The sequence below is a fragment of the Tamandua tetradactyla genome, chromosome 25 (genome assembly GCF_023851605.1).
Source record: "Tamandua tetradactyla isolate mTamTet1 chromosome 25, mTamTet1.pri, whole genome shotgun sequence".
Lineage (NCBI taxonomy): Eukaryota > Metazoa > Chordata > Mammalia > Pilosa > Myrmecophagidae > Tamandua > Tamandua tetradactyla.
The window spans coordinates 31,994,681-32,020,085 of NC_135351.1; the positions used below are offsets into that span (position 1 = coordinate 31,994,681).

General features: G+C 37.6%; 1 protein-coding gene across 1 annotated transcript in view; it reads left to right on the plus strand.

The window, feature by feature from the left end:
* Window positions 1-16,557, plus strand: part of ENPP1 (ectonucleotide pyrophosphatase/phosphodiesterase 1) — a 94,971-nt gene extending 78,414 nt beyond the window's left edge. The window contains exons 18-25 of the mRNA XM_077143973.1: window positions 560-729; window positions 1,565-1,616; window positions 2,948-3,099; window positions 6,350-6,479; window positions 7,566-7,646; window positions 8,482-8,614; window positions 11,905-12,067; window positions 14,940-16,557. Coding sequence (XP_077000088.1) covers window positions 560-729; window positions 1,565-1,616; window positions 2,948-3,099; window positions 6,350-6,479; window positions 7,566-7,646; window positions 8,482-8,614; window positions 11,905-12,067; window positions 14,940-15,110 — 1,052 coding nt within the window. The 3' untranslated portion in view covers window positions 15,111-16,557. The remainder of the gene's footprint in view (window positions 1-559; window positions 730-1,564; window positions 1,617-2,947; window positions 3,100-6,349; window positions 6,480-7,565; window positions 7,647-8,481; window positions 8,615-11,904; window positions 12,068-14,939) is intronic.
* The last annotated feature ends 8,848 nt before the right edge of the window (window positions 16,558-25,405 follow it).

Below are 25,405 nucleotides of genomic sequence, written 5' to 3' on the forward strand. Positions count from 1 at the left end.
CTGTACATATGTCCCCACTATGCACTGGCACATAGTGAGTGCTTTCTATGTAAGTGTTTTCTATTATTATTAATATTGGTATGAATAGTAATACCCAATATTAATTACTGTTAAATGCTTTAGACTCAGGCAGAGCTGGTTTTGAATCCTAAGTCTCCATCCTTGCAGCTTTGAGACCTTTGACAAAGCCCTTTTATTATTCATCTACCAAATCTTGGTGCTAAAAGTTACTCAATAGTGTTGAAGATTAAATAAGAAAAATATATTAGCACAGTGATTGGTATACAGTAAGCATTCAACAGCTGATAATTATATAATTATCATATTCTTTAAAATTCAGACGTTTTTATAGAGAAGTAAAGAATACATATCAGTATTTCCTTTAAGAAAAAACATTTTCAGGAATACTTGAAAGCTGAAGAAAATTTCATAGTTTTATTTTTTGGTAAAGAGTAAAGGGCACATGTAGACTTGTTTTCTTTTAATCACAGTACACATCTACTTATATGATTTTTAAACTTTGAAGTAACTTATTTTGACCATTCTTGGAATTTTGTAGATTTGCTTAATTTGGCACCAGCTTCTAATAACGGAACTCATGGAAGTCTTAACCACCTCCTAAAGAATCCCTTTTATAGCCCAAACCATCCCAAAGAAGTCCGCCCTCCAGTACAGTGCCCCTTCACCAAAACCACCCAAGATAACCTTGGCTGCTCATGCGATCCCTCTGTAAGTACCGCCAGAAGTTTAGCCCAGGGTGTATGGTGTTACAGCACCCTCTGCTTGGATGTGCTAGAGAGAGATTAATGAGCAAATTAAAATTCAGGTGCTGGGGTGGGGTTCATATATTTATTTTTTCTAGGAGTGCATGAAGGCCTTTTACTATTTATATTTTCCTCTTCCTAGTTTTTGCATCTTCACCTCGACTTGTATCCTACTGCTTGATTGGGCTACAGGTTGGAAGAAGTCTAGTTGAGTTCTGGGATATTCTGATCATAGAATTTGTGCTGTTAACCTAAGTAGTGAGGTCTTGAACACATGTAAACCAATCACAATATTCCTTCTCTAGAATGCATCTCAAACTATTTTAAATTTAGGGGAAATAACATTTTGGGGGGGGGCTAGGAAATGGATGTATGACTCTGCTCCTGTTTTACTCCTATCAAACTGTAATTGTTGTGAGAAGATAACAATTCACGGCAAGTTGTGAACAAAATTGATGGTAGAGATTTGGGGAGTAGCTCATGATTTCAATTTTGTCTTAATCTTTGACTTCTTTGATTTAGGCTTGTAGAAAGATTGTAGAAATAGAGATAAGAGTTATAAAGCAGTAATTATATTATTTTTCCATTATAGAGTTATGCTTATGCTAACAATTTTATCTTTTTACAACTATCATCCCTGTCCGTTTTCCTTGGTCATCAAAAAAATAACTTTCATTTACCTGAGACAGCTTAAAATGTTATCTTTGTTTCAAATTGGATTAATTAAGCTGTAGAACTCTATGTTATAAAATTAAAACATTTCTCTCAGCCCTCAAAACAAGTATTATTAACTTTTTAAGGTTTTCCCAAGTGTGGATTTTCAGACACATTTGAATCTGACCATGGCAGAAGGTAAGAAAGATAAGTTTGTACTCTTAAGCTTGGAATGTGAAAATAAACAGTGCTTGCCAAATACAATTGATTAGGGACATTATTTGAGACTAACCAACAAAGTTAATGCAGCAGTGGAAGACCAGCTGATGAAATAGTGATTTCTTTGATAGTCTAGATTGTTAGTCATAAGGGAAGAAGGGATATTTGCAGTGGAAATAGTGTGTAATGTATTTTGTGGAAGCTGAATCACTCTTTATGAACTTGATGGAGGTGTTTGGAAAATTTGAAGATTTGTGAAGGTTTATAATAGAGCCTCAGAATTCCTCTGGAATATCTGAACTCCTATCTGACCTGGTTCTTTGTAAATTACAAGAGAGCATAAGTAGATTTAGTTTATCTAAAATTATTTCTTCATAACTTTTGAATGAAAATTAAGAATTTGCTGACAACTGATGAAATGTTCGGTTTTGACTTGGATGTTAAACACAACTTTGATATCTAAAGTTGGTTGCCTCACATTATTTTATCTGCTCTAATCCTGACTTGAGCTTGTCTATGTAAAATCCCTGTTGTCCGTATTTGGGTTAAGAGGAATCTTTGATAGCCTCCCTGTGGCAAAGTACTGTGGTTCAGTACAACACCTTTGAAATTGGGTAGATCTGGGTTTGAATATGAGTTTAGGAACTATATATTGATGGAAAAATTACTTGCTTCCATGAGCTACTGTTTCCTCATCTTCAAAATGGGCATTTAGCCTCAATTCTCAGGGAGATAAAAGCATTAAATGAGAATCATGTATGTCAAGAACTCTACAAAGCACCCGCTATTTGGAAAAAGAGAAATAAGTGGTATCCACTATTGTTATTGTTTTGTTCAGTTTAGTCTTAAAATTACAGTTCTGAGCTTTGCCTTTGCAAGCGCACACATCAACCAGAAAAATGTCATTGTGGAGTATGGCCTAAAGAATAAGGCCATTATTAATTAATGGCCATTATTAATTAATTAATTAATAAGTAATTAAGACAATATTAAGGAATTTTTGTGGTATAATTTCAATCCCAATTAACTGCAATTTCTAGCAACTTCACGTAGTGTCCTCTTTTGATATCTTGACATTACATTGTTCTTTCAGTATCTTCATAAGCATAAATTGCAATGAAAACCTTTTGTTTTGCTTTATAATTATTTGTGGTTCTTGTCTTTGTAATTAGTCTTATTATTTTTACCAGTTCAGAATAATCTTTCAATAGGGTTAAATAGAGGAAGAGTTGAGTGTATCCTTATATATCACTATATGATGCACACTAAATATATTTAAATGGTGGTCTCATTTCCCCCTCCAAACCAAGAGAAGCTCATTAAGCAAGGCACTCTACCCTATGGAAGACCCAGAATTGTCCAGAACAGCACCATCTGTCTTCTTTATCAGCACCAGTTCGTCACTGGGTACAGCCATGACCTGCGGTTGCCGCTTTGGACATCCTACACTGTCAACAGAAATGCAAGTATCTGTCACCTCTTTAGCTATGCGTGGCTATTTAAAACTATAATCATTAAACAAAACATTGAAGCCATAGTTTCTCCTTGCTAATCTTGGCTCTGTGATCAGTTCCCACATTAGAGGAACACTGGGCCAGGCTTCAGAAATATTAGGTTCCAATTCTAGCTCTGCCACTAACCAGCCATGTGAGTTTGAGGTCCAGACAGAGCAAGTTTCTTCTCCTGGGGAATGCGGGGCATGCAGTAAAGGGGGTTTTCCTTTTCTCCAGGTTTAATATTTTGTGTTTCTAATTATTCACCTCTAAATTCATAACATGAGGATTTGCCTGATAAGTGTTTTGGGGTTGTTTATTAACCTAGAATGTGTGTGTGTGTGTGTGTAGAGGAAGCTGAACCAGACTTTATCTTTTCCTCAGGATTTAAAGAGGACCCAAAGCTAACAACAGCAGTTGCTAAACTTCCCCACATTCTAAAGAGGATGACCAACATTGGACAGACATTTTCCCTAGTGTATCAGGCAGGGTTCTCTGGGGAAACAGGATCAATAGGAGATTAAGAAATTTATTTTAAGGAATTTATTTAGGGAATTGGGATTGTGAGAGTCTCAAGATTATAAGGCAGGAGGGCAGGTTGGGAACTTGGCAAGAATGATGTTTTCATAGTCTTGACTATGGAATGTGTAGAGTAGGATGGCAGGCTGGAAACTCAGAGAGGAGTAGATGGTTTAATCTTGAAGCAGAATTTCTTCTTCTCTAGGAAACCCCAGTTTTTGCTTTTAAGGCCTTCAATCATGTTATTGAGGCAAAACCCCTTTATTTAAAGTCAACCAATTATAGATGTTAACCTATCTATAAAATACCTTCATAACAGCACCTAGACTAGTGTTTAAGTAACAGGATACCGTAGCCAAGCCAGGTTGACAAATAAGACTAACCCTCACACCCAGCTTTAACTAAGAGTCGGCAGAACTGTTCTTATATTAATCAATCAGTACTACCACCTCTACTAGCGTTGACAAATAAATACAGGTGTTTCATGCAATGTTCTAAAAATTATTCATTGTTTTTTTTGTATGACAATAAAATTAACTGGGTTTCCTGTATTTTTATTGTTGCCAGATTAATCTGTCAACTCTAACCACTATATCCCAGTTGCTAATGAGTAGCTCTGCCCATCTGGTTTTCTGCCCTCTCACCCAAGTCAAGTGGCAGGGGAGGCTCTTAGAGTCTCCCCTTGTAGCAGAAGGAAGCCTGGGGCCTCACTGCAGTGGGATGCTGCTGAGCTGGGCCTTTAGGTGCATCTAGTGCTGCTATTGTAGTGGAGCATGGTGAGGGGGCTTGGGGAGAGCTTGACCCACGGTCTCTGGATTTTGGCACATACAACATGGGAATGTGGGAACTAGCCTTGTGCCGTGACATTTCTGATTATGGAATGCTTGCTGGAGCAGCTGGTGCTAACTGGCCAAAGAGGCCCTGTGGAATCCTGTCCTAGGAGGAGCAGGAAAGGATAAGAGGCACACCTATCACAGTTCCTTGACATCTTTGGGAGCACGGAAGTGGACCTAGCAGTTCCCACAATGGAGCTGAGTGATTAGAGGAGGGAGCAGAAGCTCCTTTTGGCTACCAGGAGTAGGGTGGATGGAGCAGGGACTCTGGCATTATGGATGTCTAACTGTAGCCTCAGTTTTGACAGACCAGCTACAAGATAGTTGCCTCTTGAGCTAGAGGGCTGGTCAACCTGTGGGAGTGAGTGAGAACTGCAGCAGTATCAAGGTCCCTGGAGATAATTAGTGTAGAGTTTCTCTCTTGTAGAGTTGTCTCTCCTATAGGTAGTTCAAGGCACTGGAGAACAGTGTCAGAATCCAAGATAAGAACTGAAGGGTAGCGAATCCTATAAAGAACTTGGCATTTGGGGATCTGTGGATCCCTGTAGGAGAAGGTGGACACAGCCACTTTGTAAGTGTGCTGGGTCCCTCTGAGCTACAGAAGTCCAAGAGGGGCCAAACATCTTCCCAGCCGCTGATGCTAGGAAAACATGAGGAGGCTGGTGAGTAGAGAAACCTCCTCTAGGGATCTTAGCAGCTGCCCAAATCTAAGGGGGTCTTGACTGATGGACATTGCTGTTCAAGCACAATGCCGCTGTCTACCCAAAGGCCACAGGCCAAACCAGAGGAAGGTGTGGGCATCCTGTCCACGACTGAGCCCAGAAGAGTTAGGCTTGAAGGGGAATGGGGCAAACATCCCAGGATAAGAGCACCATTTCCTCCATGGTGACCTGGTGGGAAGAAATGTCACGTAGGAGGTAGGCCTTGAAAGAGGGAAGGGGACGAGGTGTGAGTTAGATCTCATAGGAGATCAGAGTTTCATACTGGACTGACCAGAATGATATTCAGAGACAATGTGACTGGCAGGCTATTGGATGTCTAAAGGGATGAAAAGGGAATTTGAGAGAGTGCAGTTGAGGGTAGTGGCTGGGTTTAAAATTGCAATTATTATTAGTATTCACTGAGATTGCTAAGTTAAAAAGATAGAAATATGTGTGTATAATCTGCATTAAAATATGTATTATATACACATATATTTATACTTTTATAAATGTATTATATACACATATTTTTATACTTTTATATAAAGTTTCTGCCTCTAAACTTTTTTCAAAATTTTTTGAAGACTTTATCTTAGTTTGCTCTAAAGACTTATTTGGCTTGGTAATATATAGCATTCTACACAATGTTGTGTTGGTTTCTTACAGTATTTATTGTTGTTTAATACCTTTATCATAATGTTCTTTGATTCTGTTTGAATTTTCAGTTTCCACATATAATCAAAGCTACGTAAATTCACAGTTACCACTTTACCTGAAGCTTTTAAGTTGCTGTTCAGTGGCTTATTTTCTTCCTGACTCTTGGCTGAATAGTTGAGTACGGAAAATAGGTTCATATCTCTTTGAAAATTAGCAGTGCAATCTAAAAGTTTAAAATTGTGCAGATAAAAACAGTCTAAACAAAATTAGTGCCACAAGATAGGAAAATATTTGCACATATGTCCAAAAATAAAAGGATGACTCTCCTTAATATTGAAAAGAGTTTCTTTACTTCACTTAGAGCAAAGAATACTCTCATGGAAAAATGGTGAGAAATATGGACAGACAGGAACTCTAGAAATTTATGCTGTAGTTCACCTTTCCTCTACTTATAAAGCAATCTTCTTTTTCCCCCTATGCCTGATGATTCTTTTTATTTTATTCTTCAGGACAGTTTCTCTACAGAAGACTTTTCCAATTGTCTTTACCAGGATCTTCGAATTTCTTTTAGTCCTGTCCATAAATGTTCATTTTATAAAAATAATGCCAAACTGAGCTATGGGTTCCTGTTCCCACCACGTAAGTCTTCTTTCTTCTTCCTCCCCAACCCTTCTCTTCTCCCTCTCTTTCTTCTTGTATTTATATATCTGTCATGCATTATGGAGCCTTATTTATTTATCAGTAAAAAATTGTGAATTAGAAATTTAACTACTAGGGAAAAATTTAGAACATTGAAAACTTAAATTTAAAAAGCTTTTCATTTTGTTTGAAGGGTGATTGATTTAGTGCGGATACTGTAGCTAGAGCAGCACTCTTCCTCACTTTTCTTAATAGACATTTCTTTAAGCAGATATGGAGAAAATTCAATGACCTTAGAAGGATGCCTCAGGGGAATAAATGTATGAGGGAAAAATTAATCATCTTAAAACTCTGCCTTTATCTAATTCTTGGACAAATGACATTTCCTTTTTAAGTCACAAAGTTCTATTTCCTTCCCTAAAGGGATAGTTTTTAGAATTTTTTTTGTTTCTTTAAAGTGGTAAATTTGTATGTTAATGAGAAGACAATTTGAGGCCAGCCTTAAAAGGTAAAAATCAGAGGCTTTCAGGTATTCAGTCACCCTCAGGACCCAGGCTAGTCCCCAGAATAAGTGTCTGATGTCAGAATTTAGGTATTGCATTATAAAAATAGACCAGGTCCATACCCAAAATTCATACAAAGAAGCCTTGTACAGAATTTTGAAGCAGACATCCTTGTTTTTTTTTTTTCCCCTCTTTGAGGTAGGTGTGGTTCTGAAGGCACATATTCTTTCTTTTTCATTTTCCTTCTTTAAGGAAAGAAGATTGTCAGCGCAGTACATTTTAGTTGAAATAAAGTACTGAAAGTCAAGTTTGAATATGTTATACTTGCAGTCCTTTTTCTTTTAAGGTTTCTGTTTGCTTGATAAATTCATCTTGAAGAAGAAGAAAAGATCTAAATATTTGGCTGATGTTTTTAAGGGACTTGACCAAACCTGTTGCATTTTCCCTTGGCCCAGTATCTGGGAATGTTTTGTAGTTTCAGATGATACTCAGCTAATTTTTTAAAACGCTCCCTGATGAGAAACTGTGCTTTCTAATATTATTTGTTAAGAGTAAAAAAGTTGCCTTTTATTTTTATTTGTAGAACTATATAAAGGTTCAAGACAAATACATACTGAAGCATTGCTTACCACTAATGTGGTGCCAATGTACCAGAGTTTCCAAGGTAATAATTTAACCTATATTGTATAATTTCAGAACAGATATTGTAATTTATATGTAATAGGGCTTATGATCTAAATTAAATGAGAAAATATAAAATACATTCTTAATGGTTTGTTTAACTTTGAGAATACTAGTATGAAAAAGCATTCTATAAATATTAGAATTATGTATTCCAATATCTATTATTCTGCTTTGTATTTAAATGTTTATAAACATCTTTGACTCAAAAAGAATATAATGTTTCTCCGAATGTTGTCTAGCTAATATGGTCTAATAATATTTATATTAATGCAGAGTCTGTTTCCCCATTTAACTCTTTGAATGTTCTTAATAATTTTAATTTTGAAATTAATAGATTTACATCATTGATTATTGTGTATTTGACTTATAGTAGTAAATGCATATTTAAATTGACATATAAAATATAAAATAAATTTATATTTAAATTGACACAGAATTTCAGAATATGGAGCAGAGCAAGAGATTTTTACTGTAATTTATATCTAGAATACTTGTGTATATTTCAAAGGGAATATTCAGATATGAACGATAAACCTGAATGCCATGCCTCGTCTGTGTTCATGATGTGCTTAAAGATGACACTTGATCCCAGGTTTAGGGGTGCCTAAAAGAGTTCAATTCACCAGTTGCCAATTAGGCCCTCCAAAGGCCAGAAAGGAACAATGTATTTTGACCTCACTCTAAGTTCAAAGCCAAACTTGACTTTCTCTCTGTTGATTACAAACCCTGGTGTTGAATCTGATGTTCGTTTATCTCGCATGGCTGCACGGCCCCTTGTTCTTTTCACACGGAACCATTCTCTTTTCCTCTTGCAGTCGTGTGGCAGCACTTGCACAGCACCCTACTGCGCAGGTATGCTGAAGAAAGAAATGGTGTCAACGTCGTCAGCGGTCCTGTGTTTGACTTTGATTACGATGGGCGTTATGATTCTCCCCAGACTCTGAACCAGTAAGAACATATTTCATTGCATCTTAAAGATAGCTGCCTAGTGGGATTGCTATCTAAATGATGAGTGCACAGAACCTTTCTTATCTTGTGCTATTCATATTTACGCACGTGCTGTATCTGACCACATGGAAAGCCCCTTGAAATATCTGATTAATTTTGACATTTCTCTCAGTGCTCCATCATGAATGAAGTAGTGTTTCTCCCCTCCACCCCACCTCAGATGAGTAATTCTTGAGTTCAGTTTAATGCTGAACTCTGCCATGTGTTTAGAAGGTAACTTCAGCATTTAAAATCTCTAGGTGTGGCTAATTGTCACTGTTACTGTACCACCAGCTGGAAGATGAAGAAGCACACAGTGTGGCAGGAGACATCATGAGGCCCAGAAGGGACAGAACATTCGAACTGTAGTGGCCCAGGTCCGAGGGCCTTAGGAGAATGGCACAGTTTTAATCCCACACTGCTGGAGATTTCAGGGGTGAGAAGGGATGATGGTGTGACATCTTAAGGAAAGCATTGGTGGTGCTGTTTATAAAAGGAGAAAGAGAGAACATTTTAGTGCTGTTTGATCTTTACTAAAGCAGTAATTACAAGATTTTTCAAAGCAATTTTGCTATTAAAGTTGCAAAGAAACAGAGACTAATGTCTCTTTTGAGTTCTACCCCGACTCCAAGGACTCTCCTCTACTCCCAAGCTGATTTAGGGGTTATTGTTTCTGTACAAATATCTTGAAGTGCATTTGTTTGTAAAATTGAAATTCCCTTACAATGTCCCTTGAAGCATAAAGGTCCCAAGTAGCTGCCTCTTAGGCTCCTACAGCAGAACTTCTTTACATAAAGGTAGACTGCACACCCTTCCCACCCTCAGGTCCAACCAAAGCCTTTCGTGTTCATCTGGTTTCAGACATTTTGGTTTCGCATAACATTACACTTGAAAACCAGGATCCTGCTGCCTTAAATTATTTTTTAAATTTATTTATTAATTAAAAAAAAATCAACAAATGAAATAAAAATTAACATAGATAATCAGTAATTCACAATATCATCACTTAGTTGCATAGTCATCATTTCTTAGAACATTTGCATCCATTCAGAAAAAGAAATAAAAAGACAATAGAAAAAGAAATAAAACGAAAACAGAAAAGAAAAAAAAATTATACCTACCATACCCCTTACCCCTCGCTTTCACTGATCACTAGCATTTCAAACTAAATTTATTTTAACATTTGTTCCCCCTATTATTTATTTTTATTCCATATATTCTACTCTTCTGTTGATAAGGTAGATAAAAGGAACATCAGACACAAGGTTTTCACAATTACACAGTCACATTGTGAAAGCTGTATCATTATTCAATCATCTTCAAGAAACATGGATACTGGAACACAGCTCCATTTTCAGGCAGTTCCCTCCAGCCTCTCCCTTACATCTTGAATAACAAGGTGATATCTACTCAATGCATAAGAATAAATTCCAGGATAACCTCTCGACTCTGGAAACTCTCAGCCATTGGCACTTTGTCTCATTCCACTCTTCCCCCTTTTGGTCGAGAAGGTTTTCTCAATCCCTTGATGCTCAGTTTCAGCTCATTCTAGGGTTTTTTTCAATCCCTTGATGCTGAGTCTCAGCTCATTCTAGGATTTCTGTCCCACATTGCCAGGAAGGTCCACACCCCTGGGAGTCACGTCCCACGTAGACAGGGGGAGGGTGGTGAGATTGCTTGTTGTGTTGGCTAGAGAGAGAGGCCACATCTGAGCAACAAAAGAGACTCTCTTGGGGGTAACTCTTAGGCCTAAGTTTTAAGTAGACTTGACCTATCCTTTGTGGGGTTAAGTTTCATATGAACAAACCCCAAGACTGGGGGCTCAGCCTATAGCTTTGGTTGTCTATACTGCTTGTGAGAATATCAAGAATTCAACTTGGGGAAGTTGAATTTCTCCCTGTTCTCACCATTCCCTGAAGGGGGCTTTGCAAATACTTTTCCACTCACTGATCGAATCACTCTGGGATTCATTGGGGCATCACTCTGGGCAAGCCAACAAAATCTCATGTCCTACCTGAGATTCCAAGTACTTATGGTGTTCAATCAAACTATCTACATAAGTTATATTAGGAAATGCACTAGTCAAAATATAAATTTTGTACCAAATAAACATTTTTTGCTTTAGTCTCACACATAAGGTGATATTTTAAAATATTAATTACCATCTATTTTTAGCACCCTGCAGTAATGACATTCCTCTGTTCTTCCTCATGCAAAAACATTTTTAAAATTTGTACATTTTGTATCTATTATTATACACTCTAGGCATTCCTAGATTATACCATCTCAATCTTTAACATCTATCTTTCTTTCTGATTTCATTTATGCCCCCAGCCCTTCTCCCTCTATCATTCTCACATGCAGCTTCATTCAGTGTTTTAACAAAATTGTATTACAGTTAGGTAATATTGTGCTGTCCATTTCTGGGTTTTTACATTCAGTCCTGTTGCACAGTCTGTATCCCTTCAGCTACAATTACCCAATGTCTTACCCTATTTCTATCTCCTGATGGTCTCTGTTACCAACGAAATATTCCAAGTTTATTCACTAATGTCAGTTCATATCAGTGAGACCATACAGTATTTGTCCTTTTGTTTCTGGCTAATCTCACTCCTGCTGCCTTAAATTTTGAAAGATTCCAGAAAAAAAAAACGAACAAAGAAGCAAAACATAGCTTTGGGGACAAAGGAAATTGGATAATTAAGAGCAGGTGAAGGTTGGACTTGGGATATCTTTGATAACTGGCTGCAAATAAAGAAAGAATAAATAAAAATAGTTATTGGGATAGGAAAGAAAAATCAGTTAAAATGAAGAATTCACAGCAATGTGTCCTCTCTGAAGGAGTGGGAATGAAACAACCCCATGCCAACTCTCCCTCTGCCCACTGCCCATGCCACAACTGCAGAGTTTAAAAGACTCAGTAATGCATTAGATCTTGGGGGCTGATGTTCAAAAATGATGTTTTCTTTTCTTTAATGTCCCAATTCCTGTGTCTTCAGGTAGAAATTTTTAAAAACTTCCAAAAGTTAAACAAATTTTTTATGGAAAACAAAGTTTGTCCAACTCTGTTATTATTATTACTATCCTTCAATCTGGTAGAATATATTGAGGTGTTATGATTACTAACTTTTTATTTAATTATTTGATTGAATTATATTTTTAGATAGATTGAGTTAAAAGCTTGCTCTTCTGAAATATTCATTAAAAGAAAGATAGTTATTTCTTAAAGCGTACACTGGCATATTTTACAGAAACTTCAGACTCATCCGTAATCAAGAAGTTCACATACCAACACATTTCTTCACTGTGCTAACAAGTTGTAAAGATACATCGCAGATTCCCTTGCAGTGTGAAAATTTAGACACCTTAGCTTTCATTTTGCCTCATAGGACTGATAACAGTGAGAGCTGTGTGGTAAGTAGTCTTTCTCAAATTACTTTATAAACATTAAAAATACATACATATTGTGTATTGTTGGTGTCCTATACCTGACATTATTGTGGAATCATATATAACGATGAACTATATGTACACTCTGAAATTACAAGGGGGATTTAAATTTTATCCTTTAAAAATGACATGTCTTCAGAGACGACCACCCTGTCATCTGGTAAAGACACTAAAAGTTAGAACAGAATGTAAAAACCTATATGACTTTCCATTGTACGGCTTAGCCACTCAAACCTAGGTTTATTTGAAATATGAATTTACTCTAGTTTTAAAACTGGATTTATCATTCCAAAACTGTCAACACTGTCATAAATTATATTTAAAGTTGCGGTTAGAAAACATTTCATATGGAGTTTTCTGTATATCCATTTTTTATGAAAATCATATGTTTGTCCCTAATTACCCTTTCTGATTCTGTTGTCATTCCTGTGTTTGTTTGGAAACATTGCTTTTTATTCTCTTATTTACTCCGAATTTTAAAAACCTAAACTGTAGTCTTTGAACATCAAGACTGCATAAAATTCTGGCAGTTTTTAAGTTTTTCCTTATTCTGAGCGAAATGTTTTCCTTTCTGAGTTCTTCCCACATTTCCTAGTTGGTTTGTTTTTCTTTTCTTTTTTTTTTTTCCACTGAAGTTACACAAAGTAAGTCTAGACCAGAGTCAGCAAATAGATTCTGGCTTTCGTACTAGCCCCAATGGATGGTTTGTGAATATCTGGAGTCTGGTGAAGAGGATCTTGTGGTCCAGTCGTAACCCAGCAGGAAGAGTGCTGCGATCAGGCCTTCATTCATTCCTTCTTTCATTCCTTTATCTACTCTTTGATCAAACCATTCATTCATAGAACAAATATTTACTGCTAGGGACTCTTTTCCATTTAGGGGTCACAATTGTGAACAAAACAGACGGCGATATCTGCCATGGCTTGGGTATTGAATACAGTGACCCATTTGCCATCCCTCACTTACAGACTTTCTACATATCAGTTATTAAAGTTATGACTGCACTTAATCGTTTCTGTGATAAAAGCTTTCTGAATTATTTGACCCTCCTCATGGAACACTCTTCTCTATAAGTTATTTTTCCTTAATCTTCATAATTCAGCAGAGTAACAGGATTTCACCTATTTGGATGTCTCTGGGGAACCTAACTCTGCTAAATGGTCAATATTGTGGACATTGTTGGATACATACCAAATAGCCCCTTCTCTTTTGCTCTCTCTTCCTTGAGAGATTAAGCTGTCATTCAATGTATCAGCTAGAGGTGTGTTCAAGAGCAAATATGGGATAACCCAGTTAGGTGACTTGAGCAAGGGAAGGACTCCTCATGTAATTAGGAAGTCTAGATGTAGACCGTCCAGGGATTGTGCATTGTGTGAGAAGCACCATCAGGGATCTTATATTTCTGCACTGTCATTCTTAGCATGCAGTTTTGGCCCACCTGGGCTAAAGATTCTCTAGATATCATGTCTGCATTCTGGACCTCGAAGGAAAGAAGGCAACAACAAGCTTATTCTTACATCTCATCTACTGAAACAACGTTAAGTGCCATGAGTTAGGCACTGAGTTCCTTTTCCATTTCTAGCATTCCAAATGCTGTTTTATCAATATCTTAAATGCAAGCATTTTACCAAATTCAGTAACAACAATGGACCTGGAAATCACTAACTATTGAACTAGAACTGGAGAGAGGCTTGTTTGAAGGTATATCTAAATCTTACTCTGCAGTGGTAACTAAAGTTTAGCTGGATATCGTCCTGAGAGAACAGATGCTTTATTTGTACTTTTTTCAGTTCCTACAAATGTTGGAACAGAGGGCAAATATCTACTGGCTAGAGTGCCCTGCATCAATGTTATTTCCCTTGGAGCAAGAGTAAGGATTGCTGTGGAAAGGGAGACTGTGTGGGGCTATGATATTAGGTAGTGAGCAATTGGAGGCTAATGGAAAGATGGAGCATTTTGGGACCATTTCCCCACTATGGGGAAAGTCTATATTCACTATTTTCAACTAGTTATGTCCCATGGTACATGAAATTGTATTGAAAAGTGTCTTTAAAGTACATCAGCCACAAACCAGTGGATACTTTCTTCATCTGACCTTCTCTAGTAGTGTTTTTCAGAAAAACTTACACTACCACGTGGATGTATGATTTCCTCCCTATTACGTGTCTCAGTGACCACATCTGCTTTCATTTGCCAGGGTATCTGCCTTTAATTCCTTCCTGATCTCATTTAAGACTTTAGATTCTGCCAGAAATGAAATTGTATTTTACTACTTTTTTCAACCCCATTCTTCATGCATCTATGTAGGTGATTCATTTTGATGAGAACTGATATTTGTGTAATGAATTTGGCCACATCATTACCTTTGATCCTAAAAACAACCCTTTAAAGAGGGTGCAGGCAAGGGTATCAAGATTCAGGTGTTGGGTCACTTGCTGCTTTTTACCTGATAGGTAATGGTGAAGCCAGGACTTAAATTCAAGTTCCTTCATTCTAATTTCCATATTCTTTCTACCATGCCATTTGGCATCTGCTTTTCAACATTTCTTAAACCCTGCTGAAGTTTCTTGCACCACTGCAATACATGATATCATTTTCTTGAAGCAGATTAGGTCAACTTTCCCTTCCCCAAAAGTGACACATCTAATTAAAAAAGCATGCCTGGTTTATATTACATGGTGAGTTTCTCAGCATGTGGGACTTTGCCTCACAAATCTTGTGGCCCTATGGGGGCCAAAGTATCATAACTGATTTAAGTAGGGGAGATGGAAACTTGTAGAGAAAGGGAACTGGCTGTTCTCTACTGACTTTTCTTATTTATTTCCCATCCTCATAGCACGGGAAGCATGAATCCTCATGGGTTGAAGAGCTCTTGAGGTTACACAGAGCCCGGATCACAGATGTTGAACACATCACTGGACTCAGCTTCTATCAAGAGAGGAAAGAGCCAGTATCAGACATTTTGAAGTTGAAAACACACTTGCCAACTTTTAGCCAAGAAGATTGATTTTTTTTTAATTCCAGAAATATACTATAAATATTTTTGAAAAAAACTTTTATTTTGTACAGCCCTATATTCACACTGTTACACTGTTTAGAAACTGTTGGCCAGAGTTAGAACTAGGAATCCTCTGTGATATGGACATCTCAGGGAAATTTGCAGACCCGACCCAGCCTTAGGAGTATGTTCCTACTGAGTCTCGCACATATCTGAAAGTGTAAGAATTGTATGTGATGTTCAGGTTCTGGGGAATAAAGAAAGACCACACCAAAACTCTTCTTCTGCTTCTCTTAAACAGAGAAGTAGGTGTGAATATCATCTGGACACCAGATGTTTGAACCATATTATTGTTAGTAACTTTTTATAGAGCTGGCAAATGCTAAACTAATGAATAGGATTGGAACAGTTTATGTTGCATTAATATAGTCCCAAGAATTGGAAAGTGATTCTGGATTCCTTTTAACTTGGAATTTCATTTCTTTCAATTTTAATCAAAAAATTAATGGAAGCACAAATATTTCTGTGGCCCTATTTCTATGTTTTCTGCATATCCCCTCAAAAGTTAAAATATTAATCTTGTTTACTTTTTATGGTGATTGGGTTTCTTCAGATTTAATGGCACTGACAAGTTAAATTTGAGGGGAGGTCTGTGAAATTGAGTATATCTGCCTCTTATAAAATTTTACTTATAAAAATTGTACCTGTACAAAAAAAGAGAAATTTGCCATCCTGCTCACTGGTAATTAGCACAGGTTGAAAATACCTATAAAAGTTATTATTTGAGATTGTTAAAAAATATGTCTTATCTTGAAGAAATTTCAGAGAATTTGTCACCATGTGCAATGTAGCATTTTTTTCATCAAGATAGTAGCAACATTTTCCTCTGCATCAAAATGGCCTCACCAGCAGCAGGGCATTCTGTGCCAGGCAGTTTGTTTTGAAGTTCCATAGATTTGAAGAGAACATATCACCATCATGTCACATCTCTCATTGGTCATGAAAAATGAAACAATGAAACAAATTGCTACGATGCCTAGACCATAGCTTTTAATCCACACCTGTGAACCTTCAAAGGCTAGATTAACTTTTAGGCTACCTGGGTACGATTTAAGTGTGATAGTAATACATTTTGTATTTCTGTTTGAAACCTGATAATCATTTTCAACAGCTCCAAGAGTTACAAAGACCATTAAATAATGGAATTTTGAACTGAAAATTATGTAATCACTGAGAAAATCTCATTGACTTTTGTTTTAGACTGATGGGTCCCTGAGCCTCTCTTAATTTTTGTTTTTCCAGTCAGTTTTCTCTCTGTTGTTCAGATTGAATAATGTGTATTAATCATTTTTCTGATTCTTCTATCCAGTCCATTCTACGTTTAAGCCCATTCATTGAGTTTTATATTTAGGTTATTGTATTTTTTCATTAAAAAATTCCATTTGGTTCCTCTTTACATAGTCTATGTGTTTGCCAAGAACATCTATTTTTTCATTTGCTTAAAGCATATTTGTAACTGTTTATTGGTTCATTTATGATGCTGGCTTTAAAATCCTTGCAGATAATTCCAGCATCTTGGTTATCGCTGTGTTGGCATTTATTGTGTCTTTTTTCATTCAACTTAAGGTCTTCCAAGTTCTTAGAAGTGATTTTTGATTGAAATCTGGACAGTTTAGGTATTATATTATAAGACTATGCATCTAATTTAAACCTTCTGTTTTAGTGGACTTTCTCTGATACTACTCTAGCAGGAAGAGGGGTTGCTGCCTCATTACTGTCAGGTGTGGCTAGAAATCCAGATTCTCAACCTTCATGGACACCTGGTGGGGTGCTTTATGTAACTTCTGAGTGGGGTAGGAGTTCAGGCTCCCCAGTCAGGGCTCTGTTGACACCTCCCTTGCTGAGATGGGTAGAGGAGCACCTTGCTACTGCTTCCATGTGATCTCTACTGACCCTGGAGAATCAGGATGGTGGAGAAGACTTTATCATTGGCAGGTGGGAAGAAATCCCTAGTTCCCTACTCGGTTTTCTCTGACACTGCCCTGGTAGTGATGTTAGGGTACCTCTTTGTAGGCTGATGAGGTTGGAAGTCTAGGCTCCCCACTCAGGCTTTGCTGACGTGGGTGGGGGTGGGACAACAGGTTTTCTGTAGTGTTTGGCTGGAGTAGAGAAGTTGTTACTGTCTGTCTTGCTGCACCCTTTCTGGTCTTTTAGCATGAGCAAGAGGGCAGTTTTTTCTTGAGGATTTTTTGTTTGCACTCATTGGCATTTCCAGGTTTGCTGACTTCTTCAGCTTCAAGTCTGGGATATATGAGGCTAAAGAGAGAACTTACTAAAGTGTTGATCCTTGGGTCCTGAGTTCCCTAGCCAGTCAGCCTTCTTCTCACCACCTTTTAGAGTCTCCTTAGGTTTGTTTTATATGTAACATCCAGGCTTGTTACCTATCCTTAGTGAAAGGAATAGGGATAAGTGTCTACCCTATCTTTGCAAGGGTTGCTGATTGACTTTTACCTAGTCTTTAAAACACATGTAAATGCATGATTTACTAAAGCATCTTAGCAAAGCTGAATTGAATGGATAGATGCCCCTTTCCTTTGTTAAAGACCAGGGTGAAAAAGCCCCTTCCAGGGTCTTACAGTCTTGGGGAGGGGGAGGAAGCAGCAGGAGTGGCAAGGACATCTGGAAAATGGAAAATACTATGACAGAGCCATGGACAAGGTTCCAGGGAGCACCAAGGAAACACTGGTGCTTTGGCAATATCAGCATGGCAGCCCAAAGGAGATGATGTTTGGACTAAGACTTAGAGCTCTTCAAGGGAACAAAGTCTGAAAGCACATTCTAGTATCCCTTGGATGGGTACTTTTCTCGGCATTTCCCCATTCACTGCTGGTTCTCATATTTTCTACAGTGACATAGTGACTAAATTACAGTGCATAGCTTCTTCTTCATTTTTCTTGCTTTGTTAACGATAATCTCCTTTTCTTAAAGGAAATGTAAGAATATAAATGCTATGCTGTCTCTATTAAAGAAAGGACATACACATCTGCTTTTCTTTAGCTTTTTATTCAGTTGCTTTTACACAATATTCTTATTGTTTTCTTTTCTTGATTCTTTCTTTTCAATATTTCCATCAGTTTAAAACATGTGATGGATCTCCAGCCTCCCTAAATTGAGTGGTAAATGGAAATGTCTTTATCCTACATCTCTAATAAAGGCTATACTTTGCTTTTCACTCACACAAAGGATACCTAAATTTATCCCTAATTTTACTGTCATGCCTCAATTCAACACTTCTTAAATGAGGTAAGTAACTTCCGTAGGAAATTTAATGGCTGCTCAATTAATTAATAGCAGATATAAAACTATTTCCAAGAATCAGAAAAGAGGTTGAAGGCGAATGTTCATGTACCAGCAGAGTAAGTAGATACGTCCCTGGGGCAGGTTAGGCTGGTTAGCCAGAATCTGTTCAAGGTGATAAGACAGGTTTGGGGCTGAGACCACCTGCCCTTCAGAAGAGGCTGCCACCCCCTTTACTTTTCTCTAACTTTAGCCACAACCCTAACTTCCCTACTGGCTTTGTGGGTACATTCTTAGCTATAACAGGAACTGGCATTTGAACTTTGAAACTAAATTTGGTAATTATACTTCATCCTGAACCTTAGCATAGGAATTCAGTGTGTGGGTGCTTTGATAAGTATTAAGTGAAATTTTACCATGTCTCTAATCCAAGAACATTTTCCCTTGTTTGGGCCAGTCTAAATACTGTAAGGGAGGAAAAAATTTCTTCTACAGAATATAGGTATCTCTAAGCTAAGAAAGGCGGATTTGCAAATAAAGTTATATGTACAGAAGAGTGGCTGCTCTCTTATATATGTGTGTATGTAGGGAAAGGGGGGTGGTGTTTCTTCAAAGACACAATACTGAGTCCAAGGTTTGTTGACAATTGTATTGTAGGAAGGAATAAAAAGATCCAAAGTTCATTTCGGGTTCAACAGTGTAAACATCCATTTCTGATCTGTGACCTATATCCTTGGTTTTGCTATTTTAATTACATTTAATCATGCTTCCAGGTGGAAATGTGTCAGTTATATATAAATATCCTTCCAGTGTTTAGACTGGACTGAAACCAGAGAGAAAGTCTCCAATTTGTAATTTCCATAGATTCTTCCCATATGAAATTTTTGTATTTACTCTCTCCTTTATATATATAAATAGTGATTAGTGAAGAAAAAGTAAAGATATTTACCAGAAACCATAGATCCATAAAATGGCTTAGTGTACTAGAAACGGAAAAATCTTCTGGAATAGGCATTATACCAATAGAATGCCTAAATGCAACCCTTTTCATCTCACCCCAATCCCTGTGTTGCAAATTTAACTTTATGCTTTCCAATAAATCTTTCTAGGGAGAACTAAAATTAAGATTTTTATAAAAATGAGTTTCAATGCTTTCATTTAAAAGTCATTTCTAATTCCATGTTATCTTACATCAGATATTCAGTACTCAGAATAAATTTCAACTTTCATAGATTACGGATTAAAAAATTGATAAACATTCAGGAAATGAGATTTTTGCAACACTTCTCAATAGTTTTGCTCCACAAATCCATATATTTTTAATTATTTTCTTTAGGCATACACTTTAATTGCATTGTCCTGGATATAAAGTGAAATGAAAGAAGGGTCTCGGAACTGAAAGTTTATGTGACTAAAATTTTTTGAGAGATTAGTTTAAATAAATGAGACTGAAAATTTCTCTACCCAATGAATAGATGTCACTGCTCAAATTTTCACGACTTAAAAAAAAAAAGTCAGATGATACCTATAACATTAAATTCTCTATCATTGATTATTCTGTACCTTTGGCACAATTTCAGTATCTTTGTTTTGAAGACTTATATTGAGATCCAATATAAGTGATATTGATATCTTTTATATTGCGGTCCATACCAAAATAGAGTGGTAAATCCATGGGACTTTTGTTTGCTTGCTTGTTTGTCTCTTAAGATACCACCACTGTTTTAATTAATAGCACACTTTAAGACATGGGAGCTATGAATGAATATTTTGAAAGAACCTCAGGAACAAAAAACGAAAAAGTACCAAATGTAGGTCCTTGCAATTAAAACAATTACAAGGACCCAGACTTAGACTAACTAATTGAGGGTTTCAAACCAATTACAATTTTAAGTCTAGAAATCAAAATGCCCAAACAATGGCCTAGAAATAGGGACCTAATTAGCAATCAACTTGGCCATTGGAAGAGAGCTTGCCCTAAGAAAAATGAAGAAATCTACCAGGGCATAAAGGAAACCCTGCTCAGTGTTCACCAGGTTCTGGGAATCCCAGTGACCTCTATTCCATAATCCCTGTAAACGCACAAAGTGAAACTGAATAAAAAATAAATCGAGGGAACATGTAAGGTTCTTGTAGTTCCTTAAAGATCTGAACTTTCAACTCTGAACCCTACACAGTTAAAACAACAGCTCCCTTGGAGTCAAAAGCAAATGATGATCGTGGGGTTTAGCAATAGAATCCAACAGGAGTATTTTCCCAAACAATCCAGATGTCTTTACTGAAAAACATTCCTTTTTCCTTAGCAACTCTGCCCCCATAAAACTTCTGGGACAAGACATACTATCAAAAGTGAGAGGCATAATTTGCTTCTCCCCAGAGGGAGAACTAGGGAGAACTCTCTCTAGAATTTCCTGAAAAGACTGAAGCTGACTTTATATGCTTTTTGCAAACTTTATGAGATGTTGAGGTGGAGGAAATCACTCATGACACCTTGGATAGGCCTGTAATCTTTAAGGGTTCTAATCCTTTATCCACGTAGCGAGACTCCAAAGTGCCCAATCTATCAAAATACAGATAGACACATCCAAACCCTCTAGAAACTTCTTCAATATCCACTTAAACTGGAGGCGATTGCCAGCCAACCCCAGTACTTAAAAGACTCAGTATCTCGAGGATTAATTATTCCCTGCATTAGTCCTCGTAACACTCCTAATTTACCTGTATAGAAACATAATGGCCATGGATGACAGTTTATTCAAGATTTCAGAGCCATTAATAAATTAGTCATCCCTTCCTTTCTTGTAGTTCCAAACCCAAATACCCTGTTATCCCAGATTCTTCTTGATTCTAAATGTGGTTTACACTTGTAGATCCGTGTTCCTTTTCCCCAACATTCGGGAAGATCCAGGTAGTTAATATCTATGTGCTTTCAGGTGGAATAGTCAGCAACACTCTCGGGCAGTTATATCTTAAGGCTTTACAGAGGCATTTTCCTATTTCTCTCAAGTGTAACATAAAGACCTGGGCACCTTACGATTCTCCACTCTATTACAATACGTGAACAATTTATTGGTCTGCTCCTCTGCTAAAGAGAACTCCGTGAGTACTCCAGCAGCTAACTCAAAAGTCTCTAAGGAGAAACTACAGCTTACTCGAGAGATAGTCTACCCCTGGGCCATGATTTAAATGCTGAAGGAATTTACCTGTCACCCAAAAGAATAAAAATGACCCCAGGAATTCCCTGTGCATACAATAAAAAGACAGTTAAGGGGATTCCTTGGGCTGGCAAGTTATTGCCAATTCTGGTTTCCAAATTTTCATTTGTATCCCCTTTTTATGAATTAATTAAGCCCCCCTACACCTGAACCTTAACCTTGAACCGACTCTCAGGAACAGGACTTTAAACTACTTAAGGAGGACTTATTAACACCTCCAGCCTTGGGACTACCAAATTATTCTGAGCCATTTCCTCCATTTGTTCATGAAAGAAGTAAGCAGGCTCTTGGCTTTCTGACATAAGAACACAGGGGAAAACTAAGACCTGTTTGCAGGTCTAATTGTACAGCTTACAATTAGAAGTTGTGGTCCTAGCACACCCTGCCTGTTTAAAAGTGGTAGCTGCACAATTAATTGAAACATTTGCTGAAATAAAACTGGGCAAAAATGTATATCTACAAACCCCTCATGCTGTCCAAAGCCTCTTAAGCTCTGAATTTAGTCAGCATCTATCCTCGAGCTGCTTAACTTCCTATGAAGTCCTTTTACTCCCCCTTCTAATTTTAATCCTTAAAAAGAATGCAATACCCTTAGCCTTGCCACCTATTTTCTTTACCAGATGAAGATGAAGCTCATAACTGTGAACTGGTTACACTTCTCAGTTAATGACCCCCTGTCCTGGCTTATAAGCAGTACCACTGCATAGCAATGACGTTTTTCTCTTTGTTGACGGATCCTATATCTGAAGAATGAATAAGGAATTTCAAGCTGGATCTGCAGTCACAACCTAATGCAAACTAATTGAAGTAATTTACCTCGACCCGATAAGCAGGACTACATGCTCTCATTAGAGCTTGTACACTGTCACCTAAAAAATCAGGTAATGTTGGGGGTGCAAGGGTAGTTCAGTGGTAGAATTCTCGCCTGCCATGAGGGACTCCCCGTTTTGATTCCTGGCCCATGCATTTCCCAAACAAACAAATGAAAAACCAAACAAACAAAAATTCAGCTAGTGGTGCTACAATTAGGGGATACTCACATGGAAAAAGAATGAAATGTGACCCCTACCATACAGCATACAAAAAAAAAAAAAAGAAAACGACAGGTAATGTTTATGTTGACAGCTGATATGCTTTTGGAGCTGTCCATAGTTTTGTAATGCTATGGAAGCAGAGGGGTTTCCTGACCTCAACTGGATCCCATATAATAAAAGAACCAGTCATTGACCTACTACCATCCTACTTCCTCATTCTAACACTATTATTAAAGTTGAGGCTCACACACACACACACAAAGAACACCAAGGAAATGTGCTAGCAGATTTCCATACAAAGATAGCTACAACCAAACCACTGTCAGATACACTTACTCAATTTTCTGTCTTAGACATGTCAATTCCTAATTTTAATCGAACATTTTCAGAACACCAAAGGGTAAAACAAGGAAAGTCCCTCATGGTCAAAATACAAACTTGTCTAGATGATGGATGCATTTTTTTAAAAACAGTTTTACTCACATATCATACAATCCATCCAAAATGCACAATCAATGGCTCTTGGTATAATCACAGAATTGAACCTTTATCATCACCACAATCAACTTGAGAACATTCTCAATGCTCCAAAAAGAATAATCCCATATGTCTCATATCCCCTATTATTGGCGCTTGGCTTGGTATAGTGCCAATATTACTGTTAACCATAATCCATAATTTGTATTAGTTGCATGTTCCCATATACCACCTTAGTATTAACACCTTGTAGTAATGATGCATATTGGTTTTAGTTCATGTAAGAACTTTCTTACATTTGTATAATTAACCACAGCCATCGTCCACAACAAGGTTCACTATGTCATACTGGAAAGATATGTTTTTAATTCCAGCAGACTTTTTTGTAAGAGTAAGGGTTGTTGCTTAATACTTCCTGAGTCTTCAAAGGAACCAATCCTTAGAACTTTACTCTCCTTCTCCCACTATACTTCCAACAAAATGGCTCAAACTAAATAAATATTGGTGGGGAAATATTCATAAGGTTGCTACCCATCTTTACAGTAAAGGCACAATTGTCAACAGCACAACCTTGGAAAAGCCATCGCAGTTGCAAGAAGTTATCCACCGCCCCCCTCTGGCCTCTTTGAGCATTTGCAACTAGATTTCATTCTACTGCCACCAGCGTGGACTTGAACTGTGTCCTGGTCTTTGTCTCTTTATTCTCAGGATGGACAGATGCTTTCCCTTGTCATAAGGCAGATGTTATAACTGCTGCTGCAAGACTCTTAGAAAATGTACCCTCACCTGAGAAATGCCTTCAATTATTTTCAGTGGCCATGACCCTCATTTTACTGAACAGGTCATTAAAGCTCTAACCACGATTCTACAAACAAATTGGCGTTCTCCTTATCCCCGTCACCCTCAATCCTCTGGAAAGGTAGGGAGAACAAATGGCTTATTAAAACTCAAACTATCTAAATTAGCTGAGGAAACCGAATTACCTAGGCCTAAAGTTCTTCCACTGACTCTTATGGCCATTTGAAGCACACCGTTAGGGAAACATAAACTTTCTCCCTATAAAATTATCACCGGAAGACCTATGTCAATTGACTTCCTTTTTAACATTGTGTTATCGCCTGCTTCCCTAACAGGAGATAACTCAATAGTATAAATCTCTATGACTTACACAAAAGGTTATCCCCAAACAGGTGAGGGGCTCATTTCCAGATCCAAACCTTCCTCAGATTCCTCACACCCTAACTTCCGGTGATTCAATAGACTGGAAGCGACATCGATACAAAACAACCCTTGTTCACGCTAGAAGGGACTCTTAATTTCTGACACCACTATCCAAATAGAAGGGATTGAAACTTGGGTTCACATCTCATAACTTAAAAGGGCTCCACCTTCCCACAATTGGAACTGTGACCAAACTGAGACCTACAACTGAAATTTACTAGAGCAAGATGTAGATGGCTTCACAAAGATCATGGAATGTTCATCCAAGACCATGGAACAAGACCCCAAGAACCTCTATGTTCCCAACATATTCCTTAACCTAATTATTTTCTACAATTATTACTACATTTCTACTCACCTTTTCCATCTTGCTTAGAAAATTCTAACACTAAAAATGTTTAAACTTTTCTTGCTTGTCTCCTTCTTCCTTCTTGCCTTGGTGTGGACAGACAACACTATCATGTATTTTTCCTGGCCAATGCAAAATGGCGAGAGGATCTAACTGATTGCTGGATCTGTCATTACAAACCAGGATCTGTACATGATGCCAGAGACCCAACTGTTATACCCACGATCAATCACTCTCAGGTCCCAAATGCCACCTTTAAAAATGCCACTTGTCCTCAATCTCGCTCTCCTCTTTGTTGAGTCAGGATCACTACCATAGGAGCTGATTTTCCTTGCCTTGCATTTGTACAAATGTCAGGAAGGCTTTTGTTTATACCCTGTACAAAGAGAATGGCACAGCTACTAGCTGTGCACCCCTCTTCCCCGTGACCCTGGGCGATCTGGCAAGATGCAACAACTCCCAATACAATGGAAATGGCAGAAGGCTCACTCATAAATCCAGAGGCAAACCCAAGATGACCAGATATCTCTAGGGGTGTACTGCATTCTGCCAGGGTTTATTTTCCTTTGTGGAGGAAATAAAACCTCTACTAGTTGGGCCACTCCCTGCAGCGGTCATTGGGCAGTGATAAGACAATTCATCCTCAAATGCTTTCCTATTCCCTCAGAAATTCATAACAAATCTGACTACCCCACTTAATTTATGTTCTTC